Genomic DNA, 19,792 nt, shown 5'->3' on the forward strand with positions numbered 1-19,792 from the left:
CTGCGCTGATGCAGTGTTTTAAGTGTAGACGTGCCCCATGTCTCGTCAGATTGAGGAGGCAGTTCCTCCCTGCCTGACTGCCTACAACCCTGCTGTGACATGGAGGTGAAGCTGCACCACAGATTATGAGCACAATTTTCCATATACACAAATTCATAAATTCATGACCATAATCTGTATACATGTCACATAATGATGATTAAGTTTAGAACGTTACAGATTTTCATAAAAGACCTTACTTGACATATTTTTATACACAGTAACACTGCATACAATCAGTTGAATCAACTGCTAATTCTTTGGGGTTCAGACGCCTTGTTCTTCCCTTGGGATGTTTGGACTCTGATTGTGACAGTGTTATTCTATCATTCTCTTCATCATGGAGGCATTGGTAAAAACTCCATATAGATGAGTGCACCTCCTGCTGTGTAAATGAATAATTTTGAAAAAGCTTCTAAAATAATCTTATTTGGATGGAAATGCAAAGTGAAAAACTTGCCCTTCTTTACAAACTTAGCCAAGATTCCAATGCTTTTTCAGATCCTTAACTATCACACTATTTCACTTCAAACTTTTACACATTACATTATATAGTATAACTCTCTGCATGAGATTAATCCATAATAATAAAAAACCTAACAAGAAATCCATTGATGCCATTATTCAACTTTAACCTTTTGTTTTGTGCCACAGCAGCTGAAAAAATTTTCATCATCCAAATTAGGTGTATAAAATTTCACATCAATATTTTGCGGACACTGCCAAGTTCAGGGAGTGAGGGTAAAATGCACTGGCTGGCAACTTGGAATGATTGGACAAGAGCAGGACTCCTTTGAGGTGCTCAGTTGTTGGGAGTCCCCAGAGGCCATTTCTGTAGCAGTTGCATACAAGCAATGATGTTTTTGGGAGGTTGCCGGTGGAGCTAGAGATGATTTTGACCTGCAGCATTTTGATTATAATGATTACATGCAGCTCTGTTACCTTTCCATCTAAGTCTGGTGGCTGATTTCCTAGTACCTCATCAAACCTAGAATCTGGATGAATGTGAAATGATTGAATCTCAGTCCAGATAAAGCCTGAAAATAAACTGGTGTGTTGAGATAAGCATTGAGGATATAATGGGGGTATTGCCCCCCCCCATTATTGAGGATGTGCCTCAACTCTTTGTTAAGGAAGTTTGCAGCTCAAGGGGGTGATTCCTGTATCACTGATTGTTCCTGGAGTTTCAGGTGGCATTACTGGTCCCAAATGCCTTTCATCTGCATCTGGGGAGACAACTGTGCATTTCACATTGTTGTGAAAACTGCAAAACAAACAAAACCATGCCTTTGTGACCTCCATATTGGATTATTGACTCATGCTGTTAACTGAGCCTATCTTTTGAAGATCGTCTGGAAACGACATCATCTGCTGTAGAAAACAGCTGTCTGCTTGGGTGGCAATGGTAGTTATTGCACATTCTGTATACAGGTGTGTTGCATCTTACGTGCATTTAACATGCGTAATTTCAGCTTTACGCGGTCGGCAAAAAAAAAAGAGAGAAAAGTAAGAATTTTAATACTGTACCTGTAGTGCAGGCGATTCTGCCTGCCATTACACTTGATGTAATTTTGATTATATGCAATTTTTGCTTTACGCGCTGACTGCGGAACGTAATCCCAGCGTAAGATGTGACAGACCTGTATTGCACCCAGAAGCCGGTAGATAACTGATGTACTTCTGGCTGTTGACATTGATTTCTAAAGCCTGTGTGGTTTGGAACCTGGATGCCACTTCATAGAATCATAAGACAGGAAGAGACCTGACGAGGTCATCTAGTTCAGTCCCCCGGTGCTCATGGCAGGACTAAGTATTATCTAGATCATCCCTGACAGTTGTTGTCTAACCTGCTCTTAAAAACCTCCAATGATGGAGATTCCACATGCTCTCTAGGCAATTTATTCCAGTGCTTAACCATCCTGACAGTTAGGATGTTTTTCCTAATGTCCAGCCTAACTCTCCCTTTCAGCAATTTAAACCCATTGCTTCTTGTTCTATCCTCAGACGTTAAGAAAAACATTTTTTCTCCCTCCTCCTTGTAACAATCTTTTATGTACTTGAAAACTGTTATCATGTCCCCTCTCAGTTTTCTCTTTTCCAGACTAAACAAACTCAATTTTTTCAATCTTCACTCATAGATCGTGTTTTGTAGACCTTTAATCATTTTTGTTGCTCTTCTCTGGATTTTTTCCAATTTGTCCACATCTTTCCTGAAATGTGGCACCCAGAACTGGACACAATACTCCAGTTGAGGCCTAATCAGCGTAGAGTAGAGCGAAAGAATTACTTCACGTGTCTTGCTTGCAACACTCCTGTTAATACATCCCAGAATGATGTTTGCTTTTATGCAACAGTGTTACACTATTGACTCATATTTAGCTTGTGGTCCACTATGACCCCCAGATCCCTTTCTACAGTACTCCTGCCTAGGCAGCATTTACTATTTTGTATGTGTGCAACTGATTGTTCCTTCGTAAATGGAGTACTTTGCATTTGTCCTTATTGAATTTCATCCTAATTACTTCAGACCATTTCTTCAGTTTGTCTAGATCATTTTGAATTATAATCCTACCCTTCAAAGCACTTGCAGCCCCTCCCAGTTTGGTATCATCTGCAAACTTTATAGGTGTACTCTCTATGCCATTATCTAAATCATTGATGAAGATGTTGAACAGAAGCGGACAGAGAACTGATCTCTGCGGGACCCCACTCATTATGCCCTTTCAGCATGACACTTACCCACTGATAACTATTCTCTGGAAACAGTTTTCCGACTAGTTATGCACCCACCTTATAGGAGCTCCATCTAGGTTGCATTTCCCTAGTTTGTTTATGAGAAGGTCATGGGAAACCATATCAAAAGCCTTACTGAAGTCAAGATATACCACATCTACCGCTTCCCCCCATCCACAAGGCTTGTTACCTTATCAAAGAAACATGTGATGTCAGCTGGCATGCTCTTGATAACAGTCCTAGAATTGAATTTCTGAGTGCTGCTGGCAGGGCATTGTCTGGTGGAATTACGAATTCCTTATGTGTCTTTCTGTTGATTTAGGCAATATAGTCCCCGTTCCCCCCCAGTGATGCACTTGGGCCATGTGACAATGGTAATATGATCTTTTTGTAATTTTTTCTTGCATGTATTAAAGGTAACACTGAGTAGGCTGATAGGTCCCAACTCTGCTGTCCATCTAATTCCCAAATGCTCTGTACTCTTTGCCCTATTTTGGATACAGTTTTTAGGAGACTACCACACCCATCCTTTTCTTTGTTCTAACTAAGCTGCACTTTAATTTTGGACTCCTTTTTGGTTTCCTTTTATTGAACAGCTGCGAATGTGTGACTTGATTTATTTTCCCTATAACCTTCGTCACTCTGAGTGCCTTGCTAATCTTCCTGCTACTACTTCTCCAGTGTAAAGAATCCTTAGCTTTTCAGTTGCTTTTAAAGTACAGTGAAACCCTGCTATAACGTGATGTTTGGGGTCCAAAAAATTCCATCGCGATAAATGCGGGGTCACGGTATAGAGGGGTTTCAAGCCGGTCTGTTTAAGTCGGTGGTCCCCACACGGTGCATTGATGTGCGCCCCCTAGTGTCCAGCAAGGGAGAAAAGCTGCAGCCCCCCATGCCTGCTGGGGACAGAGAACTCTTGAGACTGCGAGCGCCGGTGCTCTCTGTCTCCAGTAGGCGTGGGGCCGCGGCTTCTCGCTCCTGCTGGGCGCTAGGCAGGGGCACATCAATGTCCCGGCGGGCGCCATGGCATTGGGGACCACTGGTATTAGGCCTTAAAGGGGAGCCAACTTATGATCGCATTATATGCACTTTTGCATTATGGCGGGGCGCGTTATTGCGAGGTTTGACTATAATTAAAAGGCAGCCATTTTCTATTAGAAGCACCCAAAGTTAAAACATTTGGAAAATAAAATCAACAGAGAGTACAATATTTTCCATATGTGTTATACTGGAGAATGAAAACAAATCATACTATAACTGGTAATTGACTGTGTTCTTCCTTTTCTACTAATATAAAACAACTTGTATTTTAACATTATCATGTTTAAAAGTAGCAAAGCAAAATTTTAAATATAGGAAATCCCTTAAGATAGTAAGATGTGTTATGACAAGCCAGTCATGCAGCATAATCTAGGTGGGTCTAAGCCTGCTGTTCCAGGGTTCTTTGATTTAAACAAGAAGACGCTTGTCACATTAATTTTGTACAAGATATTTAATTTCCTTCAGAATATTTTGTTCTTCAGTGAACATTCTTTTAAAAAGTATATAGAGAAAAACTGAAGTTAATAGCAGTCAGGTTATAACTCAGAGATACATAAACCAGATTTTTATTTTTTAAAGTATCAAGCTATACTTTGAAATTCCAAGAGTTCACTTGTCACAACATCTGTTGTATTGCCTACAAGAAGAGGTGTTTTTTTTTTTTTAAATAAAAATCTAATACAACTATCAAGATTTGTATATGCCTTACTGAGTAACTGCTTAATCTTATTGTTGTAACCATTCTGCTTCCTCCATCTCCCACTCCCACCTTTTAATCCATTATTACTGATGACCTTCACTTTTTTCAGTGTCTGAAATTTCTGTTGTAAAATTCATCTGAACAGATGCAGTCTGTTTCTTCCAAAGTGCAGTGCACAATTATAAGTGATCAAAGTAATATGTAATGCTAACACTAATAGTGGTGGGTTTTTAGTTTGTGTAATGGGCTTGTTTTATTTAAAAATAATAAAATATATAGGAAAACTTATTAAATGTACACACACGAGGCCCCTTTGGAATGGATACAGCTTGCATGTTTAGGCCTTTCTTATCTTTTTAGTTTACCAGAAAAGGTTTGTTTATTTACTACAGAAACCTTTTAAGTTGTTAGACTGTCAACTTTATTGCTGCAGGTAACGGCATATGAAAGTAGATGAGTGGTCACCAACCCATCAGTCGCAATCCACTGGTCAATTCTGGAACCTTGGCCAGTCGATAGCGATCTCTGGGAAAGTCTGGCAGCGCAGCAGGGCTTGGAGGCTGCTTGCTTGCCGTGATTCCACGCCACTCCCAGAAGTGGCTGGCTGCTGACATGTCTCTGCAGCCCCGAGGGCAGGGGGGCAGCGAGGCAGCGCCGCATGCTGCCCTCGCCCCTAGCACCATCCCCGCATCTCCCATTGGCCAGTTCCTGGTCAATGCAAGCTGTGGGGGCAGTGCTTACAGGCACGGGCAGCGCACAGAAACCCACTGCCCCGAACCCCCGGGGGTCGCAAGCAGAGATGTGCCACCAGGCAGCTGCTTCTGGGAGCAGCGTGGGGCCACGGTGCCTCTTTGCGCCACCAGCTGGGAGCCGCCTGTGGTAAGAGCCTCCCGGATGGAGCCTGCACCTCACACCCTCTCCTGTACCCCAAGCCCCAGCCCAGAGCTTCCTCCTAGACCCCACACCCCCCATCCCAGCCCAGAGCCCTCTCCTGCACCCAAACTCCTCCCAGAGCCCACGTTCCTCATTCTTGCACCCCAACCCCATGCCCCAGGCTCAGCCAGTGCACACCTCACAGTTGAGAGTATTACACCGATTGGTGACCCTCCCTGAAGGATTTTGCATCTATAAACCACAAATGACACTATTTAAAAGTAAAACTCATGAAATGTCCTGTGGATTCTATGAGATTAGGTGCAGTGTGACCATATGACGCCTGCACCTAAACTCCCTCCCAGAGCTTGCACTCCAAGGCCCTGCCCCAGGCTCAGCCGGGAGCCCCCACCCACACTCTGAACCCCTTGGCTCCAGCTGAGAGCCTGCACCCCCTCCCGCACCCCAACCCCCTGCCCCAACCTGGTGAAAGTGCATGAGAGTGGGAGACGGTGAGCAACGGAGGGAGGGAGGAATGGAGTGAGCAGGGCAGGGCCTCTGGGAAGGGGCAAGGTAGACCCTGGGTTGATCTTTAAGTTCAAAAAATGATCTTGTGCGTAAAAAGGTTGGAGACCACTGAAGTAGATCTTGTAGATAAAATAATAAAACATTCTGAAAAACTTTCAGTACTTTTAAAAATAGGGTAAGGCCTATTTTAAAAATCTGATTCTGCAAGGTTAGCTGGAAGCAATGACACTGAAGCACAATTGGGAGCCCTTGATAACATTTTTGTCTTCCAAGCATAGTCCTTCTGCACCAAGTGTAATTGCAGTGTTTTTCTTTCCTTTCATGGATCATGGGTTCCTGAAACTGCCTTTTTGTTCTTACATTACCACCTACGTTGAAAAGCTTCAAGATCATGTGGTGAAAGTTGGTGTCATTCAGTTAGTTGAATATCTGGTATAAATTATTCTATCCAAAAAGACCAAGTATGAGCCATGTTGATATGCACAGATTTTTTATATTCCATTTGTTACCTGTTTTGGCATGCAATTCTAAGTATGCAGTATCTGGCAGATCTTGAATACTCTGCCATTCAAGGCAGCTGTGTTGCTGTCAATTGATTAACACATTGTATATCTATAGAGTGATTGTCTTTTTGTTGAGTTTATGCTGTAGTGCATAGCCTAAGGCAGTCACTGAGTTAATTAGCTCTGTGGCAGTACAACAGTACTTACAACCCAGATCCATACAATGGTTTTGTAATTAATTTACAGTTAGTATGTTCACTTGGGTGAGATGGCAAGCTCTGAAATTCTTGTGTGTGTAGTAAACTATTACTTTCTGTGTAAGCTCAAAAGCTTGTCTCTCTTACCAACATAAATTAGTCCAATAAAAGATGCTACCTCACCCACCTTGACTTCCTGTTTCAGAAAGTATTCTTCCCAACTGTTTTTTGCTCTGAATACTGTAACAGCTTCTGTGTGTGAGATGGGATGTATTTTATTTTTTCACCAGTTCTCTCAACACTTTTTCTTCCTTTTTCTAGCCATTCCAGTCAACGCACAAACATCTGACAGTGGAAGAATTATTTGGAACCTCCTTGCCAAAGGAACAACCAACAGTTTCATATCCTAATCCAGACAGAATGGAGAAGTTACAAGCTGACACTGCTGGCAGAGAGCACAACTTATTCTTGCCTTTTTCACTTGAGCAAACAGCAGTGACACACCAACCATTGGGGAAACCAGAGAGTACAAGTGTCAAAACCAATGGCAGTACCTTGAATCAGCAAGAGCGGGTAACACCCATGCTGATTGCTCCAGCTTCAGTTTTGCAGCCTGACGTGAAGAATGTTTCAAACTATACAGTTCAATTAAGCCCTATTCTTAATTCAGCCTCAACAACAGAAGCTCCTTCTGCTCAGATACTTCCCAACCTAAACCCAAACAGTAATATAATGCAAGTTATGCATCAAGCTGCTAAACAAATGTCCCCACTTATGAATCAGCCACCATCTGATGTGAATCACATGCCACAAAATCTAATTGCTGGCCAAAACCAGTTCATAGCACCTTTGGCAGCAACTAATACAGGAAATGCTTCAAATACACCCTTTCCAAATGTTGACCTTCTCCAGAAACTCAGGTTGACCCCACAGCAGGACCAAATGCAACAGTCTCTTAGTAAAACTACCATGGCACCTAGCATTTCATCCACAGTTAGCCAACTTGCAACACCAGAAAGCTTCAAAGAATCCCACACCAAACCAGCATCATTGAGTACCAAAATAATCACACCCCTTCAGGTATTCTATGGCTTTATATATGCTTGTATTTCTTTTAAAATATTGCCAGGCAATAAATGCTTTGTCCTTTAAATTTGAACTTCTTTAGAAATTAGCTTTTAACTCTAAGGTTTCATTGTAAGCATTAAATGATTTGTTAAAATACTTGTAGATGAGGAATCTGCTTTCTTCTGCTTTCTCATTAAAATGTTTATAATTGAAATTTTTCTAACTGACTTAGGTGGTAGCTTTCTCAGAGCCATGTCAATGTAGCTCTCTGTCATGCCAACAGAATTTCTAATTTTGACGTGGCATGGACTTCATTTCATTGAGGTTGGTTTGCCATCATTTTCCAATCTGGGTTCCAAATTTAATTTCTGTTTGTTTCTTTTCGTTTCAACTTCTATAGTCCCTGTCTTTGGAATTCTTTAACTATGGTTGAAGAAGGGTTGCTGATTCTGCAGTCTTCAAATGTAAACTCCAATCTTGTAATCTTTTCAACTTGCCTTTACATGTTTTTCATCTATTATTTTGCTCCATTTATGGAATATGTAAATATAAAAAAACTGCATAGAATTGGATACCCTGTCTGTCTTATTGTAGACCTTGACTTGTAATATCCAAGAAAATATATAATTTAGTTAGGGAAAAACAGAAGATAACACAACCAGAAATTCAGATGCTGACAATAACATATCTACCATACTTTTGTTTTTCAAATTGCAGACCATACAGCAAAACAAGGAGCCAGATGTATTTCAACAGCCCAAGGCTTTGCCAAAAGCTAGCCAAGTAAGCCTATAAACTTTTCTCCAGCAAATGAAATATTTCTCATGTCAAAGTTTTCTATTTTACAGCAAATAATTTCTTGTATTGTGAAGATATCGTGAAGACTCAAGTACAAGACTGTAGTCATTAACATGCCCATTAGTCCTAGTTCCATCTCTGAAAGGCTGAAAAATGCTATCATGGTTAGGAAAGAGACTATATATTAAAAATAGCTTCGCTTCAGTGTGGGATCTCTTCCCTGCATGTTAGCTGTGCAGTGCCATGGGTGAGTGAACTAGTCTCTTCTGCTTTGTGAAGTATGAACAGGAATAGCAGACTGCATCATCTTTTATTCTGGTGTTGTTGCATGAACTAGAAAGAGTAGATCTTGACTCTCCAATCCCAGGTTCTGTTTGAACCAGTAGCAGTTTTTAAAAGCATTTTCATTTGTAGAGGGTAGTAAAATTGAGAAGCAGTAAGTAGAGAAAAGACGGTTACTTACCTTTGTAACTGTTGTTCTTCGAGATGTGTTGCTCATATCCATTCCAGTTAGGTGTGTGCGCCGCGCGTGCACATTCGTCGGAAAACTTTTACCCTAGCAACTCGGTGGGCCGGCAGGTCGCCCCCTAGAGTGGCGCCATCATGGCGCTTGATATATATCCCTGCCGGCCCACCCGCTCCTCAGTTCCTTCTTGCCGGCTACTCCGACAGTGGGGAAGGAGGGCGGGTGTGGAATGGATATGAGCAACACATCTCGAAGAACAACAGTTACAAAGGTAAGTAACCGTCTTTTCTTCTTCGAGTGATTGCTCATATCCATTCCAGTTAGGTGAATCCCAAGCCTTATGTAGGCGGTGGGGTCGGAGTGAAATGTGGCAGAATGAAAACTGCTGAGCCAGAGGCTACAGCATCTCCTGACTGTTGAACCAGGGCATACTGCGAAGCAAAGGTATGGACCGAGGACCAATGGAGCTGCGCGACAGATCTCGTGGGTAGGAACACGAGCCAGCAAGGCGGCAGATGAAGCCTGAGCCCTGGTAAACTGCACGATGATGTGGCTTGGGGAAAATATGAGCCAAATCATAACAAGTTCGGAAGTCTGCCATCACCCGAGATGTGATCCTCTGAGAGGAAAACAAGCAAGCCCTCCCTTTGGCCCGCTACCGTGACAGAGCTGGGGCACCTTACGAAATGGTTCTGGCAGCGCAATATAAATGCGAGCACTCCACAGATGTCCAAGGAGTGCAATGGTTGTGCCCATTGCGTTGAGCTGTGGGTAACATGAAAGGCCGAAACCACCTTAGGGAGGAAAGCCGGGTGCGGTCATAACTGCACCTTGTCTTTGTGAAACCTAGTGTACGGCGGAACCCTCGTAAGAGCTCTGAGCTCGGAGACCCGTCTGGCCGATGTAACAGCTACGAGGAAAGTTTGTCGTCCAAGACGGGTATATCAGAGGGCCAGTCGTGAACGGCTCGACTGGGGGAGACATAAGTCTGATTAAAACTAGGTTGAGGTCCCAGGTTGGGGCTGGCGGCGCACCCGAGGGTGCAAGCTCTCCAAGCCCTTGAGGGATCTCGAACCCATAGAGCATGAGAACACGGAACGTCCACCTTAGCCTGGCTGGAAGGTAGAGATGGTTGCTGAGTGTATCCTCAGCGATGATACTGCCAGGACCTGCCGCTGAAGGCCAGAGGTAGGCCAAATAGAGGGGGTCGAGACCTCAGCAGGAGCAAGATCGAGCGTATTGCAGCTGTAGAAGAAATGCTTCCACCTGGCCCGGTACGTTGACCAGGTGGAAGGCTTCCTGTCACCCCGGCTCAGTTACGCAGCGGTCACACCGTGAGGCGAAGAGGCTGCAGGTCCGAGTGACGAAGCCTGTTGTTGCCCTGAGTGATGAGGACTGGGTGGGGTGGCAGGGTAATTGGGTCTGTTATTGACAGGCCGAGCAACGTGGTATATCAGTGCTGCCTGGACCACTCTGGAGTGATCATGATGATGCGCGCTCTGCCCCTGCGGAGTTTGAGCAGGACCTAATGAACCAGTGGGAACAGTGGGAAGGCATAATGGAGTTGGCCTTTCCACGGCATCAGGAATGCGCCCAAGACCGATCCTGAGGAGAGACCTTGGAAGGAGCAGAACATCTGGCATTTTCTGCTCTCTCGGTGAGCGAACGGGTCTATGTGAGGAAACATCTCCGCTTCTGGACAGCAGAACGCCTCACATGGGGCAGAGTGATCACTCGTAAGACAGGAAAGACCTGCTGAGTCCAAGCGCCAAGACGTTCCGAACGCCTGGGAGAAGGGACGTCACCAGCTCCATCGAGTAGGCCATGCAAAAGTCCCGGAAATGGATGGCCTCCTGACAAAAAAGTGGGGGGGAGGACCATGTCCCTCCCTGGATACTTATGAAGCACATGGCCGCTGTGTTGGCTGTAAACACCGAGATACAATGGCCTCGCAGCTGCCGCTGGAACCCCTGGTACGCCAGGCGGACTACTCTCATTTTTGGGGCATTGATGTGGAATGCCAGCTCCCGAGAAGACCAAAGGCCTTAAGCTCGGAGGTGACCGTGAGCACTTGAGCAGAGAGATGATGCGTCCGTCGTCAGGGGCAGTGAGGGCTGGGGCGGAGGAAACCGCCTCCCTGCCCACACCAGGGAGGGAGTTAGCCACCACTCTAGGGAGCCTAAGGTGCTCGAGGGAACGGTGACTACCATGACCATTGGCTCCCTGTCCGGGTGGTACGCCGAGGTGAGTCGGACTTGGAAAGGACGGAGGCGGAGCTTGGCATGTTTGGTTACCAACTTGCGGGCAACCATGGACCCAGGAGACTGAGACAAGTACGAGCCGAGGTCGTTGGGAAAGCCTGCAGACCTCAGATGATTGTTGCCATCGCCTAAAACCGCAGTTGTGATAAGCAGGCTCCGGCTAGGTAGGAGACCAAGATAGCTCCTAGGAAGTCCAACCTCTGCGTGGGAACCAGAGTGGATTGCTCTATAGTGATCATCAGGCCTTGACCTGTGAATAAGACCGTGACGATGCCCACGCGCTGAGTGGTTTGTGTCTCAGAGTCTCCTCGGATAAGCGAATCGTCCAGATACGGAAAAACGCATATCCGACATCAGCGAAGGTAGGCGGCGACTATGGCCGTAAACCAGAAGTACTGACAGTCAGCTAGAAGGCGGAGGCATCTCCTGTGCGGAGGGAAGATGGCGTAGCGAAAGTACGCGTCCTTCATATCCAGGGCGGCATAGTAGCCCCCAGGAGGCAAGGATGGAATAATGGTTCCCAGGGATACCGTGCAGAACTTCAACCTTATCCTAAACCGGTTGAGTCCGTGCAGGACTAGGAAGGTCTGAGACCTGCGTTCGAGTGGGGAACTAGGGCATAACGGGAGTAAAACCCCTTGCCCCTTTCGTCCATCAGCGTCTGCACCTCTTGTACGAGGAATTGCTCGTGAGAGGGGTCCCTGAACGGGGACAGGGCTGGAATAAATTAGAGGTGGTATCTATGCTCCACCGTGCGCAGGATCTATCGATCTGAAATTAACTAGGGCCACGCCAGGAGAAAGCGGGATTGGGATCCCGGTCTGTGACTGGTACACCGCCCTCAGGCGCACCTTGGAAGGTTCGTCTGCGACCGCCTTGGCCTCGCCGTTTGCCAAAGTCCTGTCTCTGGCTAGGCACAGAGTATGGCGGGTGGGGGCAGAAAGGCCTGCGTTTGGTCGCTGGCAAATGCATGCTGAGAGAGCGCATTAGGACCCTATCGTCCATTAGGCTTGGCAGCCTGGGGCTGTCTTTGCCGCGAAAGGCCTTTACCACAAAGGGTAAATCCTGAATGGCATACTGCAGCTCCGGCCGGAGGTTTAAAACCTGGAGCCATGAGATGCACCTCATGGCGACACCAAAGGCCAGAGTCCTGGCTGCAGAGTCTGCTGCATCGAACGAGGCCTGGAGGGATGCTCTGGGTACCTTTTTCTTTTCCCCCGTCCTCCAAGACGGCAGCGAACTCTTGGCCGGTTTCGGGGCTGGCGCCCGCTGGCCATCATATCAGAATCGTGGTCCTGAGCATAAGATCTGCGCATGTGGGATGACACGCATGCGTGTCCGGATGGCCATGGAGGTACTAAAAGAAGGCACAGGCAGAGTCTCTGACTCTATCGGACCTTGCCCAGCTCGGCACCGGGAGCCGGCACCGGGATGCGTACCGGTACCTGGAACGAGATCCAGACCCGCAACCAGAATGGTGCCTGGAGGTCGACCGAGATCTCGAGGCTCGGGGAGAGGCTACAGGAGTCAAGGTACCTGTTGCGGTGCCGGGAGTCGGAACGGTGCCGATAGCGGGTCGGCGAATGGGATACCGACCGGTGCAGCGAGTGCGACTAGTACCGATGAGGAAAACAGCACCGGGACTGCAAGTGGTGTCGGGCGTGCCGACAGGATCTGGAGTGTCTGCGGGACCGTGATCATGAACGGTGCCGCTCTGCTGTGCTGACAGAGGATGGTCACATGAAGAGAGTGTATTACCCGCACCGGCGGTGCCGGGGTCAGGCAGCATCGACTCTGTCATGGCAATGAGATCCCTCGCCGTTGGTAATGCCTCCAGCATGGAGGGAACAGCAGGCTCAACCACAGTGCATACTGGGGAGCTGTCAGGCACCGGATTCGAAGGCCCTCATGGGACCGGGATCGACGGTACCGAGGTCGTCAGAGCTTCGGTGGGCGTCGGTGCCGGGCGATCCGAGTTAGATGAGCTGTGTGGCTGCGGTGCCGTCGGCACGGAAGCAGCAGGAGCAATAAGCTCAACCACGGCGCGCGCCGGGGAGCCGTCAGGCACCGGATTCCACGGCCCTTGTGGGACTGGAATCGACGGTGCCGACGTTGTCGGTGCCTCAGAGGTGTCGGTGCCGGGCAATCCGACTTAGACGAGCTGGCTGCGGCGCCGTTGGCACGGAAGCAGCAGGAGCAGTAGCTCAACCACGGCGCGTGCCGGGGAGCCGTCAGGCACCGGATTCTACGGCCTTTATGGGACCGGGATCGACGGTGCCGACGTCGTCGGTGTCGCAGCGTCGGTGCGGGGCGATCCGACTGAGACGAGCTCTCTGGCTGCGGTGCCGTTGGCACGGAAGCAGCAGGAGCAATAGCTCAACCACGGCGCGTGCCGGGGAGCCGTCAGGCACCGGATTCTACGGCCCTTGTGGGACCGGGATCGACGGTGCCGACGTCGTCGGTGCCGCAGCAGGTGCTGGTGCCAGGCGATCCGACTAGACGAGCTCTCTGGCTGCGGTGCCGTTGGCACGGAAGCAGCAGGAGCAGAAGCTCAACCACGGCGCGTGCCGGGGAGCCGTCAGGCACCGGATTCTACGGCCCTTGTGGGACCGGGATCGACGGTGCCGACGTCGTCGGTGCCGCAGCAGGTGTTGGTGCCAGGCGATCCGACTTAGACGAGCTCTCTGGCTGCGGTGCCGATGGCACGGAAGCAGCAGGAGCAGTAGCTCAACCACGGCGCGTGCCGGGGAGCCGTCAGGCACCGGATTCTACGGCCCTTGTGCGACCGGGATCGACGGTGCCGACGTCGTTGGTGCCTCAGCAGGTGTCGGTGCCGGGCGATCCGACTTAGACGAGCTCTCTGGCTGCGGTGCAGTCGGCACGGAAGCAGCAGGAGCAGTAAGCTCTACCACGGCGCGTGCCGGGGAGCTGTTAGGCACCGGATTCAATGGCCCTGGGGGACTGGAATCGACGGTGTCGATGTCATCGGTGCCTCTGCAGGTGTCGGTGCCGGGCCATCCGACTTAGGCGAGCTCTCTGGCTGCGATGCAGGTGGCACGGAAGCAGCAGGAGCAGGGGGCTCTACCACGGCATGTGCCGGGGAGCCGTCAGGCACCAGCAGGAATTGTAGGCTCTCTCAACCTCGGAGGAAGGGAGCGGTGCCGAGTCGACTTCGGTGCTGGCGACGGCCGGTGCCGAAAGGCCTTGGCAGTACCGGCGGAGTCCGGTGCCGAGGAGGCGCTTCTGCCAGCCGCTTGATCATCGCTCGGCGCCCAAGGTGGAGGGGTAAGTGAAAGTCCCGCTCCTTTTTGTTCTCGGCTTAAAAGCCTTGCAAATGGGGTACTTAGCTGTCAAGTGATTCCCTGAGGCACTTCAAACAGGAGTCGTGTGGATCTCCCTTCGGCATCGGCTTCTGGCAGGCCGAGCCCATTTTAAAACCCGGTGAGCCGTGCATGGGCTCCGGCACCGGGTTCATGGAAGGGGCTACTTCCTGAACCCCGCTAACAATTATCAATCTAACTATGTTAGCAGAGAAAAAACGTATAACTATACAAATATATATATAAAGGAATTATAACTGTATAACTATATACGAGAACTACGAGTAGCTAGGGAAGTGGAGGTCAGCTAAGCCGCGCTCCACTGTTCCAACGACCGACACGGGCGGTAAGAAGGAACTGAGGAGCGGGTGGGCCGGCAGGGATATATATCAAGCGCCATGATGGCGCCACTCTAGGGGGCGACCTGCCGGCCCACCGAGTTGCTAGGGTAAAAGTTTTCCGACGAATGTGCACGCGGGGCGCACACACCTAACTGGAATGGATATGAGCAATCACTCGAAGAAGAACGACATAGTTCCATACTTATTTTTACTTAATGTTTATGTTGGGGTAATAACTAAGGCCCTCAATCTGTGCAAAGGGAAGGACAGTGTCCAAAAAAATATTGTGCTTTAGCACAGACTAGTTGTGAGCACAATTTGTAGCCAGTTGGTGATTACAATGATTACTGCTACCACCTGCTGTTTTTATAGACTCCGTTTTCAGATTGTTAGAACCACAAAAGAATAACTTTTGAACATCCAGGTCAATATAATATCCAAGTGAACTTTGAGAGTCCAGTCAGAAAATAATTAGCAGTAGCCAAAAAGCAAGATCAGACCTTGTAAAATATACTTGACCTCTAATGATTTTTATTTAATTATTTATGTCTAAATGAAATACACAGTGAAATGTAGTCCTTACTGGTGGCCAGCAGCATCTGAACTGATCAGTGGCTTTACAAAAATCATGAATGGTAAGGCTTTTAAACACTATTACTAAATCATGCCATTCTAATTCCTTCTGCATTATATAAAAGCTGCTTTAGTAGCATGTTCATCTCTAATCGGGAGGGCAGCAAAATGACTTTGTTCACAGTTCAGTGCAGTCTGTAAATTGACCAGAAGTCAATGATCAGTTAAGCCTTGTGCCCACAGTAAAAAATGCATCACTTTTTAACTCAAAGACAATTTAGTGTACTGGTGGTGTGCCACTGACTAAATGTGCAGGTTTAAACATGCTGTGATGATTTTCAAATTGAAACTTAACTGTGGTATTTTCCCTACTATGTTGAATTTAATATATATTTTGCATATATATTTTAACCCTTTTGATATGACTCTCTATGTAAACATTCAGGGTAGATAGTTTTGCCCTATTTCTTTTTATAATGGAAGATTTTAAATTTCCAAGGGAAGCTTTTTTGTTTGTGTATAAAGTTTATTTGAGTTTCGCTGTTTATTTCTGCTTTCCTTCTTTGGCGAAACTGTTGGTGTTGTCAAAATGAATCCCAAACATTTTGGTCATCCAGAAAGCCTAAGCAAAAGAAGCAGGTAGATCAGTATATTCAATATAAAACAGAGGTGACAGGGAGTCTTCAGATTAATTACCTGAGAGAGTGAGCTTTCCCTACCCTCCTCACACAGATCTAGCCTTCTGACATTCTGGGGCTCTTAAACTTGAGGAGATGGTATGCAGTTATACTGACCAAACTCCCGATGTAGATAGCACTATGTCGACAGGAGACACTCTCCTGTCAGTGTAGGTAGCATCTTCACTAAGTGCTACAGTGGCGCAGCTGCAGTGCTGTAAGTGTACACAAACCCTCATTTCCTGCTACTCTGATTTACTTTATATGGAGTTAAGAACACAAGAGGGTAGTGATTGCAGAGAAGAAATGTGCCTACAAAGAAGATAAATCTGTATCTTGTTCAGCTCCTAAAAGTTTTATATTTGTAAAGTAAACTGATATGACTCAACTAATTAAGCTCCAATGCACTTCTTTTTATGCATGTAAAGCTTTAATGTTTTATACTGGTATTTTGTGTCTTACATGCTACAAAAGCCAGCTTGGTACAAGTACACATTTTAAGGAACTCAGTATGATAATGGTCAACCTAGGTCCCAGTGCCCTGAAGAGCTAGTAAATTCTCTAGGGTTCCTGAGGTTCCTAATGTCTCCCAGTAGCTGTTTAATCTATTTTCTCCATCTTGTCTTCTTTGAAATCATGCTGTATATGGTTCTATTTGTTAGTTTTAAAAAATTGCCTTTGCATGAGATTTTTTTCAGCTGTACAACTACCTAAAGTGCCAAGTGTTTAAAAAAATAATTTATGATCAAAAGATCCACAGCATAGACAGACACCAGCAGAGAGATTTCAAATGGAGCCATTTTAAATCCTCTCAGTTCTTAATCTAATTAACTGATTTATTTGACCTTAACAAAAATGTAATCTGCCTCCAAAGAGTAAAGAGAACTTCAAACACTTTTCTCAGCCCTGTCATAGGTTGAAACGGTAAAATGCATCAGTCTTATCTATGAAGGCAGTAAAGGCTCTTCCATAATCTACAGATATAGGTGTTAGTCTTTCCAAATAGGTATTTGTCTGTTCGGAATTTGATATAAAAACACTCTCTAAATGTCTGTTTAGATAACATGTGTAGCAATAATGGCTAATTCATCCAGGTTCTTATAAAGGCACTCATCTCCACAGTGTATGAGTGCTTAATTATTTTCCTTTCTTTTGCAGGTCGTGCCTCCACAGTTTGTTACAGCCACAACTACAGTGACTCCTTCAATCCTCTTGTCTCCTAGTGTTTTCCAGCAGTCAGCTACAAAATCCACTGAAATAGAGAATAAAGCCAGCTCCTCTTCTCCTCTAACACTTGGAGCAACAGAAATTCAGACAACACCTCCTACTGTTCTCAGTAGGTCTCAGCTCCAGGAAACCTTAATACATCTAATAAAGGTACTGTCAGTATCAGATTAAACCACTTTGGGTTTTTTCTGAATACAGAGGCAAGTAATGAGACTCCGTGCACTGGCAACTCCTACTGGATTCAATAGACGTTACAAGAGGTCAGCACTCTTGGGAGCCTGATGATTCCACACAGGTCCCATGTATAGAGATGGTCCCTTGACTCAAGGTGTCTTCCTTCCCAGGATGGCACAATTTACTTCCTCTCTGGGATCCAGGTTTAGTGATTAGGTGGGGAACAGCTATGGGTAAGCCACGAGGGACATGCATTGGGCCTCTTCCTTCACCATCCACATACATCTCTGCAAAAATCTGCAGAAAAGTTAATGCAGCTTCAGGATTTATTAACATTCCTATGGAGCCCCTCCTGCTGCTTAGCACCTTCTTAAACGGAATTCCAGGGGAGCACTTCAGGGCTGCAGTCTTTGGCAGCACAGCTCCAATGGATCTGCTCTGAGTGGAAAGGAGCTCAGAGACCTCTGTATAGTATTGCAAATCTCAAAGGATCTGCAAAATTTGTGGTTAAAGAGAAAAGTTGCAGAGTCCCTGTGCCATTCTGTGGGATTTTTATGCTGAAAGGGGTGATTTGATACAGAATTTTGCCCACAAGAAGTTGAAAATATGTATGTAAAATCAAAACATATTTCATTAATAGCTCAACCTGGAAGTAACTTAACCATTATATTTTTATTTAACAAAATATTCCAGTTACAGATGAGTTTTCTTTGTTCCTTTTTTAGGGGCATGAGCTCACCTTGAAATGGAAACTGCAAGCATTCTGATTAATGAATTAGCAAGTTTTAAATGAGTGTGCTTTAATGCTTCAATTAATATTTCTACTGCAATTCTGTTTTGCAACTTCTGCTGCAATGTTCCTCAGAGCAGGTCTAAACTTAGAACACTGTAACTGCACAGCTACACTGAAGTGCTACAGTGGTGCTTTTCCTGTCAGCGTAGTTAATCCATCTCCATTAGAGGCGGTAGCTGTGTCGACAGGAGGAGTCCTCCCATCAGCATAGCACTGTCTGCATGGGGGGCATGGTCAGTAAAACTATATTGCTCAGGGATGTAGATTTTTCCCACCCCTTGGTGATGGCAGACGTGGCCTCAGTGAATCACAACAGAGCTATTGCTCTGATAGAGCCATATAGGAAGCGGGTTATTTAGCCTCTTTCTGTTGTAAAATTACTACCAATGTCACAAAACTTTGTGCAACATCAGGGGTCTCTTGCTCTTTCCACGCTGATATCAATAGGTCTTACGCACTAAATGCAGCTCTAAAAATAAGACTACAGGAACATAGCTCCTAGTGATAGAATTGTTAGGGCTGGAAGGGGCCCACAGTAAGTCATATAATCAGCTTGGTGGCTGTTTTTGTTCTTTTGCATGATCTGCTTTTTTTTTTGGCAGGACCTGCAGCTGCAACAAAAAACACTTGCTGACCCAGGAAAAACCTGGAAACTGAGCTCAACTGCCAGTCTTTTGTGTTCTTTTTTATTTATTTATGTATGTATGTATTTATTATCAGAGGCAGATTGCACAGTTTTCTGCCTGTAATCTTGAGGACGCTATTTGTGCTGTTCCAGTTCCAAAGGGAGTAGTACTTTTTATGTGCAGTCTGTATATGCCGTATTTAGACAGGAACCTGAAGGTTTATCAAAATTGTCCTCCCCAGAAGTGGGGAATTACTATAAATAGTGACTGCAGTAGAATACAAAGGTCTGAAGTGAATATTCTTCTCCTTCAGCATTATTTGCATCTTCATGGTGATTGATTAGGTGTCTGTTGTAGGCTTTACCATTTGAATATTTAGAACCCAAGAAAACTAGAATAGCTTTAAATATTGCATATAAGTTAGCATGCTTAGTTTCCCAGTAATATATTGATCTAGAATTTTAGACCAAGGAACACACTGTGCATTGTTTTCCAAATTTGTCTTGGAAGTGTAAGAAATTGCAGAAAGTCTTTCCATATAATTGCTGGCACTGCTTGGAGATGGATTTGGGAGTCATTGCTGTTCAGGAATGCACAAAAAGCAGAATTCACTGCACCCCTGCAATGCTCAGGTAATGGGACTTGGTGTGGTTGAAGTGAGCAGGAGTTCTGAGGGACAAGGAAACTAGTACCTTCCAGTCTAGGGCCAGGACTGTAGTGCACATTCTCTTCCACCCACTTAAAACTACTAGTACGCTGCAAGGCGGGAATGGTGGCTGTTGTCCCTCAGTGCTACTCAGGGCCGGCTCCAGGCCCCAGCGCGCCAAGCGCGGGCTTGGGGCGGCTTGCCGCGG

The 19,792-nt window shown here is 46.2% G+C and overlaps 1 protein-coding gene across 4 annotated transcripts in view; it reads left to right on the forward strand.

The window, feature by feature from the left end:
- DCP1A (decapping mRNA 1A) overlaps window positions 1-19,792 on the forward strand; it is a 59,421-nt gene that overhangs the window by 34,951 nt on the left and 4,678 nt on the right. Inside the window, exons 7-10 of one of the 4 annotated variants that reach the window (XM_050959198.1) lie at window positions 6,936-7,694; window positions 8,400-8,465; window positions 17,277-17,495; window positions 18,915-18,990. In XM_050959198.1, coding sequence (XP_050815155.1) covers window positions 6,936-7,694; window positions 8,400-8,465; window positions 17,277-17,495; window positions 18,915-18,990 — 1,120 coding nt within the window. Of the gene's footprint in view, window positions 1-6,935; window positions 7,695-8,399; window positions 8,466-15,434; window positions 15,673-17,276; window positions 17,496-18,244; window positions 18,425-18,914; window positions 18,991-19,792 lie in introns of those variants that run through there. The other 3 variants (XM_050959199.1, XM_050959197.1, XM_050959200.1) reach the window with 3 other exon arrangements.

The sequence above is a fragment of the Gopherus flavomarginatus genome, chromosome 6 (assembly GCF_025201925.1).
Source record: "Gopherus flavomarginatus isolate rGopFla2 chromosome 6, rGopFla2.mat.asm, whole genome shotgun sequence".
Taxonomy (NCBI): domain Eukaryota; kingdom Metazoa; phylum Chordata; order Testudines; family Testudinidae; genus Gopherus; species Gopherus flavomarginatus.